This window comes from Schistocerca piceifrons, chromosome 5, assembly GCF_021461385.2.
Source record: "Schistocerca piceifrons isolate TAMUIC-IGC-003096 chromosome 5, iqSchPice1.1, whole genome shotgun sequence".
Classification (NCBI taxonomy): Eukaryota; Metazoa; Arthropoda; class Insecta; order Orthoptera; family Acrididae; genus Schistocerca; species Schistocerca piceifrons.
The window spans coordinates 281619435-281632227 of record NC_060142.1 but is presented as its reverse complement, the minus strand read 5'-3'; the positions used below and the strand labels follow the sequence as shown (position 1 = coordinate 281632227).

The window sequence follows — 12793 nt, the reverse complement described above, 5'->3', positions numbered from 1 at the left end:
GTAACGCCGCGAGTGATGAGTATAATGGGCAGGGGCACTATGAATATAGCTGAGAATGTGGGTCTCACGGGAGACTTGCCAGAGAAGTCCCTGAAGACGCACAAACCCTAGCATACTGGACTCGCGTTCGGGAGGACGACAGTTCAATCCCGCGTCCGGCCATCCTGATTTACGTTTTCCGTGATTTCCCTAAATCGCTCCAGGCAAATGCCGGGATGGTTCCTTTGAAAGGGCACGGCCGACTTCCTTCCCCGTCCTTCCCTAATCCGATGAGACCGATGACCTAGTTGTCTGGTCTCCTTCCCCAAACAACCCTAACGCACTAACCTCTGTGTCCTCGGTGGCTCAGTAGGGTAGAGCGTCTGCCATGTAAGCGGGAGATCCCGGGTTCGAGTCCCGGTCGGGGCACACATTTTCTACTGTCCACTTTGACTTATATCAACGCCTGTATGCAGTTAGTGATATTCATATCATTGTAATATGTGGAAAGTTAGTTGGTATTACGTTATGCATTAAGATCTATGTTTAATTGGGTCTGTGTTGTAGGAATATGCCTCAGCATTTCTCCTTGTTTTTCGTCGTTTACGATTGTATGGAAACGCACATTTGAAAAAGGCAAGTTTAGATCGGCCAATAATGGTGAAAAAGCATGTTAATCAAATAACGAACCACGTCTACTGAACAGACTTATTTTGATTAATTTTGGTACAGATTTCACTGACATTTCATGTGGTTGTATTAAATTGATTACATCTTCATTGGTTCCATTGTCAGTGAATTAAGGTCAACTGATGTGATTGGTATATTGACTGTTACTGTTGGGCGATTCGTTTGCAGGACGCGCCCAAGTTTCGGCACCGAGGCCTGATGGTGGACACGGCGCGCAACTTCATCCCGCTGGAGGCGCTGAAGCGCACGGTGGACGCGATGGCTTCCAACAAGCTCAACACGCTGCACTGGCACCTCACGGACTCCACCAGTTTCCCCTACCTCAGCCGCGCGCTGCCCACCATGGCGCGCTACGGAGCCTACTCTCCGGAACAGGTGGGCTCCGCGACCGACCGAGCGATGAGACCGTTTGTTCAAAGGCAATAAATCTTGAGTGTAATCCGTCTGATCTTTTGTACTTGAAAGATGTTTACCGTTCACTATGGGTATCTAACGCAACTATTACAATAACCCTGTTATTGAGTCGTGCCTACAATGAAGCGCCAAAGAAACTGGTACAAGCATGCGTATTCAAATACAGAGATATGTTAAGGGGCAGAATACCGCGCTGCGGTCGGCAGCGCCTATATAAGAAAAAGTGTCTGGTGCAGTTGTTAGATCGGTTACTGCTGCTAGAATGGCAGGTTATCAAGCTTTGAATCTGAACGTGGTGTTATAGTCGGTGCACGAGTGATGGAACACAGAACGTCCGAAGAAGCGATTAAGTGGGGATTTTCCCGTACGACCATTTCACGAGTGTACCGTGAATATCAGGAATCCGGTAAAACATCAAATCTCCGAAATCGGTGCGGGCGGAAAAAGATCCTGCAGGAATGGGACCAACGACGACTGAAGAGACTCGTTCAGTGTGACAGAAGCGCAATCCTTCCGCAAATTGCTGAAGATTTCAATGCTGGGTCATCAACAAGTGTCAGCGTGCGAATCATTCAACGAAACATCATCGATATGGGCTTTCGGAGCCGAAGGCCCATTCGTGTACCCCCGCACGACACAGTTTTACGCCTCGCCAGGGCCCTTCAACACCGACATTTGACTGATGATGATTGGAAACGTGTTGCCTGGTCGGACAAGTCTCGTTTCAAATTGTATCGAGTGGATAGACGTGTACGATTATGGAGACAACATCACGAATCCATGGACTCTGCATGTCAGCAGGGGACTGTTCAAGTAGGTGGAAGCTGAGTAATGTTGTGGGGCGTGTGCAGTTGGAGTGATACGGGATCCCTGATAAGTCTAGAAACGACTCTGACAGATTACACGTACTTAAGCATCCTGTCTGATCACCTGCATCCATTCATGTCCATTGTGCATTGCTACGGACTGGGCAATTCCAGCAGGACAATACGACACCCCACACGTCCAGTATTGCTACAGGAACTCTGAGTTTAAACTCTTCCGCTGGCCACCAAACTCACCAGACACGAACATTATTGAGCATGTGCTGTTCAGAAGAGATCTCCACTCCCTCGTACCCTTATGGATTTATGGACAGCTGTGCAGGATTCATGCCAGTTCCCTCCAGCACTAGTTCAAACTTTAGTAGAGTCAATGCCACGTAGTGTAGCGGCCCTTCCACATGCTACACGATATTAGGCGGTGTACCAGCTTCTTTGGCTCTTCAGTGCATTTATTAAATAATAGGTTTTCGCTGCATCCTATTAAATTTTTAGTAGGATACCATTCACAAACACTTTTCACCATTGACCTCATTTTTGATCGCAATGAGAAAATTTTATAGTTTCTATTACTATGCTTTCCACACAGTTAAAAGCTCATTAATTTTAAACAAATCAATACCACTCGTACATCGTAATAGATTTTTAGAAAGTCTGCAGCTGTCTGATGATGATGATGATGATGATGATGATGATGATGATGATGATGGATACTTCACACATAATTTCTCATTATCAGGTGCAAATAATTATTCATATTTTACCTGATGTTTGCGTGTGTTACGTTCGCACTCTTGCATTGTGGTTCTAGTCCATCAGAAAATACAAATCTTGAAATTTTTACGTGCTAATTTTAAGAAATAGTATTTTTTCCTCTGTCTACTAACAGGTATTGCGTCTTCACTATACAGAAATCCTTGCATGTGTACGCCAACACTCATGCTGTTTTAAAAATAGACTAAAAACACTAGACTGCAATAAAGCATTTTAATGGTTACCAGTTTCGGTCAGAGTATGACCATCCCTAGACCCTTAATACCATGATGGTAGGCGGTGGCGGTGAACGCAGCAAGTGTTATGACTCATCAGTTGAACTTCGTGGACTCATAAAACCTGTTCTGTTCACCACCACCACCACCACCACCACCACCACCACCACCACCTACCATCATGCTATAAAGGGTCTGATGATTGCCACGTTCTGACCGAAACCGGTAACCATTAAAATAAACGTTTTATTGCTATGTAGACAGTTTGTAATCCATTTTAAAGTACTTTCAGCCAGGTCGCTAGTTCTCCACGAGAACTGTTCCTAACAGTTACACTGTTTCTTTACGTGAAATTAAAATATGGTATGAAAATATTACGACAGTAATGGCTTCTCAAAGTGTTTGGATGCAGTCAGAGGTGTTAAATTTTTGGAGACTGCACTATTTACATCAAACTGTCACTTGTAACTTCTCCCATGACTCCAGTGACGATTTAATATCGATTGTCCTTTGTATTTTATCTTCGCTTTTTGTTGCAAATACTGGGTTAAATGTATGAAAGGCAGAACATACATGGATTTGCTGTGGTTATTATGTTGTTGTTGTGGTCTTCAGTCCTGAGACTGGTTTGATGCAGCTCTCCATGCTACTCTATCCTGTGCAAGCTTCATCTCCCACTACCTACTGCAACCTACATCCTTCTGAATCTGCTTAGTGTATTCATCTCTTGGTCTCCCTCTACGGTTTTTACCCTCCACGCTGCCCTCCAATGCTAAATTTGTGATCCCTTGATGCCTCAAAACATGTCCTACCAACCGATCCCTTCTTCTAGTCAAGTTGTGCCACAAACTTCTCTTCTCCCCAATCCTATTCAGTACCTCCTCATTAGTTACGTGATCTACCCATCTTATCCTCAGCATTCTTCTGTAGCACCACATTTCGAAAGCTTCTATTCTCTTGTCCAAACTAGTTATCGTCCATGTTTCACTTCCATACATGGCTACACTCCATACAAATACTTTCAGAAACGACTTACTGACGCTTAAATCTATACTCGATGTTCACAAATTTCTCTTCTTCAGAAACGATTTCCTTGCCATTGCCAGTCTACATTTTATATCCTCTCTACTTCGACCATCATCAGTTATTTTACTCCCTAAATAGCAAAACTCGTTTACTACTTTAAGTGTCTCATTTCCTAATCTAATTCCCTCAGCATTACCAGATTTAATTTGACTACATTCCATTATCCTCGTTTTGCTTTTGTTGATGTTCATCTTATATCCTCCTTTCAAGACACTGTCCATTCCGTTCAACTGCTCTTCCAAGTCCTTTGCTGTCTTTGACAGAATTACAATGTCATCAGCGAACCTCAAAGTTTTTATTTCTTCTCCATGAATTTTAATACCTACTCCGAATTTTTCTTTTGTTTCCTTTACTGCTTGATCAATATACAGATTGAATAACATCGGGGAGAGGCTACAACCCTGTCCCACTCCTTTCCCAACCACTGCTTCCCTTTCATGCCCCTCGACTCTTATAACTGCCATCTGGTTTCTGTACAAATTGTAAATAGCCTTTCGCTCCCTGTATTTTACCCCTGCCACCTTCAGAATTTGAAAGAGTATTCCAGTTAATATTGTCAAAAGCTTTCTCTAAGTCTACAAATGCTAGAAACGTAGGTTTGCCTTTTCTTAATTTTTCTTCTAAGATAAGTCGTAAGGTTAGTATTGCCTCACGTGTTCCAACATTTCTACGGAATCCAAACTGATCTTCCCCGAGGTCCGCTTCTACCAGTTTTTCCATTCGTCTGTAAAGAATTCGCGTTAGTATTTTGCAGCTGTGACTTATTAAACTGATAGTTCGGTAATTTTCACATCTGTCAACACCTGCTTTCTTTGGGATTGGAATTATTATATTCTTCTTGAAGTCGGAGGGTATTTCGCCTGTCTCATACATCGTGCTCACCAGATGGTAGAATTTTGTCATGACTGGCTCTCCCGAGGCCATCAGTAGTTCTAATGGAATGTTGTCTACTCCCGGGGCCTTGTTTCGACTCAGGTCTTTCAGTGCTCTGTCAAACCCTTCACGCAGTATCTTATCTCCCATTTCGTCTTCATCTACATCCTCTTCCATTTCCATAATATTGTCCTGAAGTACATCGCCCTTGTATAAACCCTCTATATACTCCTTCCACCTTTCTGCTTTCCCTTCTTTGCATAGAACTGGGTTGCCATCTGAGCTCTTGATATTCATAAAAGTGGTTCTCTTCTCTCCAAAGGTCTCTTTAATTTTCCTGTAGGCAGTATCTATCTTACCCCTAGTGAGACAAGCCTCTACATCCTTACATTTGTCCTCTAGCCATCCCTGCTTAGACAGTTTGCACTTCCTGTCGATCTCATTTTTGAGACGTTTGTATTCCCTTTTGCCTGCTTCATTTACTGTTTTTTTATATTTTCTCCTTTCATCAATTAAATTCAATATTTCTTCTGTTACCCAAGGATTTCTACTAGCCCTCGTCTTTTTACCTACTTGATCCTCTGCTGCCTTCACTACTTCATCCCTCAAAGCTACCCATTCTTCTTCTACTGTATTTCTTTCTCCCATTCCCGTCAGTTGTTCCCTTATGCTCTCCCTGAAACTCTGTACAACCTCTGGTTCTTTCAGTTTATCCAGGTCCCATCTCCTTAAATTCCCACCTTTTTGCAGTTTCTTCAGTTTCATTCTGCAGTTCATAACCAATAGATTGTGGTCAGAATCCACATCTGCCCCAGGAAATGTCTTACAATTTAAAACCTGGTTCCTAAATCTCTGTTTTACCATTATATAATCTGATACCTTTTAGTATCTCCAGGATTCTTCCAGGTATACAACCTTCTTTTATGATTCTTGAACCAAGTGTTAGCTATGATTAAGTTATGCTCTGTGCAAAATTCTACAAGGCGGCTTCCTCTTTCATTCCTTCCCCCCAATCCATATTCACCTACTATGTTTCCTTCTCTCCCTTTTCCTACTGATGAATTCCAGTCACCCATGACTATTAAATTTTCGTCTCCCTTCACTACCTGAATAATTTCTTTTATCTCGTCATACATTTCATCTATTTCTTCATTATATTGGTTATTATACGCAAGCGAAACACCTGAAGAAATTACTCGATTCACTACGTATTACAATGTTGAGAAGTTTTCCTCGTTGCTTTTAGTGATAACACAGAAATTTGCAGCTCCTCCATTATTTTCATTGTATGTGATTTCTGGAATTAAAACCACAAAAAGACAACTGCAGGGCAAAAGAGCTAGAATACCACGCACGCAAACATCTCATACTCTGATAAGCAAATACATTATGACCACTGTCCACCGCGAGATTGGATGCCGCTTTGTGGCGTTAAGACTCGTGACACGGTAACAAAAGTGTTTAAGCGGAGTAAACACGGACGGGGATCACCCTAAGGAAGATAAGGGCTGCAGACGCGGAAATCCATTGTGATGGGAGATCAAAGGGTCGGTGGTGGTTGAAGTGATCAGTCTACCATAGAAATCTACAGATACCAGTCTCCGAATGCTGACCCCTATTTTGACCGGAAACGAGGTTGGAATCTTCCTACACGTCGGTCAGGTAGCTTGGAGGTCGCATATAAAACCGGTCCCTGCGCTAAAAGAGATATGAATGAAGAAACTCAACGTACATCATCGCTTTCTTACATTTTTATTGTACATTTTCATTCTTAAGTATGTAATTAACAGCTTAAGTAGATTTACTTTTATTCGTTCAATAAGCATATTTTAGAAAGGAGTTTAAAATCTGTGTTAAAGATGTTCTCCGCCAACATCCAAGCAAGAATGGAAACACACTCGTACCACCATAAAGATAACAGGCCCATAATAGGGAGATGACAATATTAGGCACAGGACCTAGAAGACTGAAGCTAGCTGCTTCTTTCATGTGCTCTTTAGGGGGCAAAACGAAATAGGTGCTTCACGGAAATGACTATCGTTTTTAGAAATATCGAGGAACAGAATTTGTTTAGAGACTTTCCCAGAGAGTTGGATATTACAGGACGCATATATAAACAGTAACTAAACACATTGTTCCTAAGTTTATAGATATATTCTTTTATAGGATTCTTGCTTGTATCCTACAGTCCTATTTCTTGCCGTTTATACTCATTTTGCTCTATTCTTCTTCCCTCATCTGTTCTATTTCGTCCCTTCTCCTCGTCATCTTGCTCCTCCTCCTCCTCCTCCTCCTTCCACTTCTTCCCTCCTCCTCCTTCCACTTCTTCCCTCCTCCTCCTTCCACTTCTTCCCTCCTCCTCCTTCCACTTCTTCCCTCCTCCTCCTTCCACTTCTTCCCTCCTCCTCCTTCCACTTCTTCCCTCCTCCTCTTTTCTTCACCTTTACAGCTGGATTACGCCTTGACCTTTCTCTACGTCCCTGCCGGCAGGTGTACAGTATGGACGACGTGTCGCGGCTGGCGGAGTTCGCGAGAGAGCGCGGGGTGCGTCTGGTGGTGGAGCTGGACGTGCCCGCCCACGCTGCTGCCGGCTGGCCTACCGAGCAAGTCTCCTGTTCGGAGCAGAGGGGTACGTTGGCCATAAAACTCAACTAGCAAACCAGAGCTCCAGAACTATAATTCACAGCCCTTCACACCAACCACCGCGAAACCTGCTTGTAACTGGTTTGCCTACCACCGAAACTCCAGTTATTAAGATTTAAACAATTCAGGTATTTCTGTCTTCTCTCAGGCGTGAAAACCAACTAAAGACCTTGGTTGACATAGTGCGTATCAAAACTGGACACTCGTCCTAAATGTGGAAAAACAAACCAGAATTTCTAAAAAAAGTCAGCAAAGTGGTTGGCTAATTGCATTATTTTCGCATTCTGAATGTGTTCATCAAAACTATGCTGACTTCTTTTACCATAAGGATCATAATGCAAACAAATTTTATCAATAGGAACTTACTTAGTCACATGCATATCCTGGAATAAAAGTAGGCACTCAGCAAAAACTCTCTCCGTCCCTTAAAAAAATCAATGACTCTTCACTTCAGGCTGACCATGCCTGCAAGTCGGTGTAACAGCAACAATGAAGCATCATAATACTTTCTGTAACTATGCATATAATTTACCGGGTGATCAGTCAGTATAAGTTTGAAAACTTAATAAACCACGGAATAATGTAGACAGAGAGGTAAAAATTGAAACACATGCTTGGAATGACGTGGGGTTTTGTTAGAGCCCAAAAAACACCCCATATTGCTAGACGCGTGAAAGATATCTTGCGCGCGTCGTTTTGGTGGTGATAGTGTGCTCAGCCGCCACTTTCGTCATGCTTGGCCTCCCAGGTCCCCAGACCTCAGTCCGTGCGATTATTGGTTTTGGGGTTACCTGACGTCGCAAGTGTATCGTGATCGACCGACATCTCTAGGGACGCTGAAAGACAACATCTGACGCCAATGCCTCACCATAACTCCGGACATGCTTTACAGTGCTGTTCACAACATTATTCCTCGACTACAGCTGTTGTTGAGGAATGATGGTGGACATATTGATCATTTCCTGTAAAGAACATCATCTTTGTTTTGTCTTACTTTGTTATGCTAATTATTGCTGTTCTGATCAGATGAAGCGGCATCTGTCGGACATTTTTGAACGTTTGTATTTTTTTGGTTCTAATAAAACCCCATGTCATTCCAAGTATGTGTCAATTTGTACCTCTCTATCTACATTATTCCGTGATTTATTCAGATTCAAATTTATACTGACGTTTTGATCACCCGGTAAATTCAGTGACACTTATTTTCGTAAAAGGCTTACTCGCTATTGCTAGTCCGCATTTTGCACTGAGGTGGTAAGTCACGGGATACCGTTAAGCACATATACAGATGGCGGTAGAACCGCGCACGTACCGTATAAAAAGGCAATGCGTTGGCGGAGCTGTCATTTGTACTCATTAGATATATTTAAAAAGGTTTCGGACATGACGGGAATTAAGACTGAACGCGGAATGGTAGCTGGAGCTAGACGCATGGTACATTCCATTTCGAAAATCGTTGGGAATTAAATATTCTGAGATAGTGTCAAGTGTGCCGAGAACTGCAAATGTCAGGCATTACCTCTCAAGACGGCCACCGCAGTAACCTCCGGCCTTCACTTACCAGAAAACATTAGCGTCTGCTTAGAGCTGTCACTGCTAACAGACAAGCAACACTGCGTCAAATATCCACAGAAATCGATGTGGAACGTACGAAGACAGTGTAGAGTTAATGGGCTATAGCAACATACGACCGACGCTAGGTATTTCTGACTTTCTTCTCTCGCTCGTAAAAACCAACTAAAGACCTTGGTTGACATAGCGGGTGTCAAAACTGGATACTCGTCCTCAATGTGGAAAAACAAACCAGCTAACAGCACGACGTCGCCTGCAGCTCCTCCTAGGCCCGTGACCACATGAGCTGGCCTTTAGACAACTAGGAAATGGTGGCGTGTTCAGATAAGTCCCGATTTCAGTTGCTACGAGCTGATGATACGGTTCACGTGCGGTGCAGACGCCACACATCCGTTGATCCAAGTTGTCAACAAGACACTGTGCAAGCTGGTGGTGGCTCCATAGTGTTGTGGGCTGTTGTGAAGATGTAATAGACAGGTTCCTCCGGACCAACTGAACCGATCATAGACTTGAAATGCTTATCTTCGGCTACCTGGACACCATTTCCAGCCCTTCATAGACTCCATGTTCCCAGAAAACGATGTACTGTCAGTGGACCCCCAATTGTCGTTCACTTGAACATTCTAAACAGTTAGAGCGAATTATTTGGCAAACAAGGATTGAAGAGTTCCTAGATAACAGAACGCAGCGTGTCATTCTCAATGGAGACAAGTCTTCCGAAGTAAGAGTGATTTCAGGTGTGCCGCATGGGAGTGTCGTAGGACCGTTGCTATATACATAAATGACCTTGTGGATAACATCGGAAGTTCACTGAGGCGTTTTGCGGATGATGGTGTAGTATATCGATAGGTTGAAACAATGGAAAATTGTACTGAAGTGCAGGAGGATCTGCAACGAATTGACGCGTGGTGCAGGGAATGACAATTGAATCTCAATGTAGACAAGTGTAATGTACTGCGAATACATAGAAAGAAAGATCCTTTATCATTTAGCTACAATATAGCAGGTCAGCAGCTGGAAGCAGTTAATTCTGTGAATTATCTGGGAGTAGTCATTAGGAGTAATCTAAAATGGAACGGCCATATAAAATGGTTCAAATGGCTCTGAGCACTATGGGACTTAACATTGAGGTCATCAGTCCCCTAGAATTTAGAACTACTTAAACCTAACTATCCTAAGGACATCACACACATCCATGCCCGAGGCAGGATTCGAACCTGCGACCGCAGCGGTCGCGCGGTTCCAGACTGTAGCGCCTAGAACCGCTCGGCCACCCAACTCCATCTAACATTTATGGGACTTAATCGAGAGGTCAGTTTGTGCACAACACCCTCCACTGGCAATACATTCTAAATTATGGAAGACTATAACGTGGCTGGAAAATTAAAGAGACCTTTGGAGAGAAGAGAACCACGTGTATGAATATCAAGAGCTCAGATGGCAACCCAGTTCTAAGCAAAGAATGGAAGGCAGAAAGGTGGAAGGAGTATACAGAGGGTTTATACAAGGGCGATGTACTTGAAGACAATATTATGGAAATGGAAGAGGATGAAGATGAAATGGCAGATAAGATACTGCGTGAAGAGTTTGACAGAGCACTGAAAGACCTGAGTCGGAACAAGGCCCCGGGAGTAGACAACATTCCATTAGAACTACTGATGGCCTTGGGAGAGCCAGTCATGACAAAACTCTACCATCTGGTGAGCAAGATCTATGAGACAGGCGAAATACCCACAGACTTCAAGAAGAATATAATAATTCCAATCCCAAAGAAAGCAGGTGTTGACAGATGTGAAAATTACCGAACTATCAGTTTAATAAGTCACAGCTGCAAAATACTAACGCGAATTCTTTACAGACGAATGGAAAAACTGGTAGAAGCGGACCTCGGGGAAGATCAATTTGGATTCCGTAGAAATGTTGGAAGACGTGAGGCAATACTGACCCTACGACTTATCTTAGAAGAAAGATTAAGAAAAGGCAAACCTACGTTTCTAGCATTTGTAGACTTAGAGAAAGCTTTTGACAATGTTGACTGGAATACTCTTTCAAATTCTGAAGTTGACAGGGGTAAAGTACAGGGAGCGAAAGGCTATTTACAGTTTGTACAGAAAGCAGGTGGCAGTTATAAGAGTCGAGGGGTATGAAAGGGAAGCAGTGGTTGGAAAAGGAGTGAGACAGGGTTGTAGTCTCTCCCCGATGTTATTCAATCTGTATATTGAGCAAGCAGTAAAGGAAACAAAAGAAAAATTCGGAAGAGGTATTAAAAATCAATGGAGAAGTAAAAACTTTGAGGTTCGCCGATGACATTGTAATTCTGTCACACACAGCAGAGGACTTGGAAGAGCAGTTGAACGGAATGGACAGTGTCTTGAAAGGAGGATATAAGATGAACATCAACAAAAGCAAAACGAGGATACTGGAATGTAGTCTAAGTCGGGTGATGCTAAGGGAATTCGATTAGGAAATGAGACACTTAAAGTAGTAAAGGAATTTTGCTATTTAGGGAGTAAAATAACTTATGATGGTCGAAGTAGAGAGGATATAAAATGTAGACTGGCAATGGCAAGGAAAGCGTTACTGAAGAAGAGAAATTTGTTAACATCCAGTATTGGTTTAAGTGTCAGGAAGTCATTTCTGAAAGTATTCGTATGGAGTGTAGCCATGTATGGAAGTGAAACATGGACGATAAATAGTTTGGACAAGAAGAGAATAGAAGCTTTCGAAATGTGGTGCTACAGAAGAATGCTGAAGATAAGGTGGGTAGATCACGTAACTAATGAGGAGGTATTGAATAGGATTGGGGAGAAGAGAAGTTTGTGGCACAACTTGACTAGAAGAAGAGATCGGTTGGTAGGACATGTTTTGAGGCACAAAGGGATCACAAATTTAGCATTGGAGGGCAGCGTGGAGGGCAAAAATCGTAGAGGGAGACAGAGATGAATACACTAAGCAGATTCAGAAGGATGTAGGTTGCAGTAGGTACTGGGGGATGAAGAAGCTTGCACAGGATAGAGTAGCATGGAGAGCTGCATCAAACCAGTCTCAGGACTGAAGACAACAACAACAACAACAACATAGCGTGGCTACGTATTTCTGCAGTGGACTCTCAACGCTTTGTCAATGCCATGTCGAGATGGTAAATCCCACAGAGCTAAAGGAGATCAGACGTTAGAGGGTTCAAAAAATGTATCCACTGTTTGCGAGTCCATAACTTGCAAGCTAATTGACGGAGTTCTCATTTTTGGTGAAAGTGTAGGTTTAAGTCCAACTTAAAGATATCACAGTAGGTGTTCGAAATGGTCATCATTAACATCCACACACAAACGATGCCGCCGAACTGCAGCACGAACTACTGATTGCAACGTGTTCAGTTGGATATTTGCACATGATTGTCGAAGTTCATGCGATGTGCGTGGTTTTTGTCGATAAACGACGTCCTTTGTTCCCCACAGGTAAGTCCAGAGGAGTTAGGTCTGGGGAACGTGGTGGATACTCCACAGCACCTCTCTGGCCTATCCCTCTTCCTGGTAGTTTCGTCGAGATACGCCCTAACATGATTTTGGTAGTGGGCTGGGCACAATCTTCTTGAAAGTAAACTCTTCCGTATCCATAAAAGTCTCGAATAGCAGGTAAAATGGATGTCTGAAGCTTCTGAAGGTACACCTCACCGGTAACTGTGCCGTTAAAGAAGAATGGCCCAATCAAGCCGCGGCGAGACAACCC

At 43.1% G+C, this 12793-nt stretch overlaps 1 protein-coding gene and 1 non-coding gene across 2 annotated transcripts in view; both read left to right on the top strand.

Annotated features, from left to right (window-relative positions):
- Positions 1-12793, top strand: part of LOC124798943 (probable beta-hexosaminidase fdl) — a 134229-nt gene that overhangs the window by 49410 nt on the left and 72026 nt on the right. Inside the window, exons 3-4 of the mRNA XM_047262477.1 lie at positions 838-1044; positions 7343-7481. Coding sequence (XP_047118433.1) covers positions 838-1044; positions 7343-7481 — 346 coding nt within the window. The remainder of the gene's footprint in view (positions 1-837; positions 1045-7342; positions 7482-12793) is intronic.
- On the top strand, positions 335-408 carry Trnat-ugu. Its single transcript has one exon. It is a non-coding gene; the product is annotated as a tRNA-Thr (tRNA).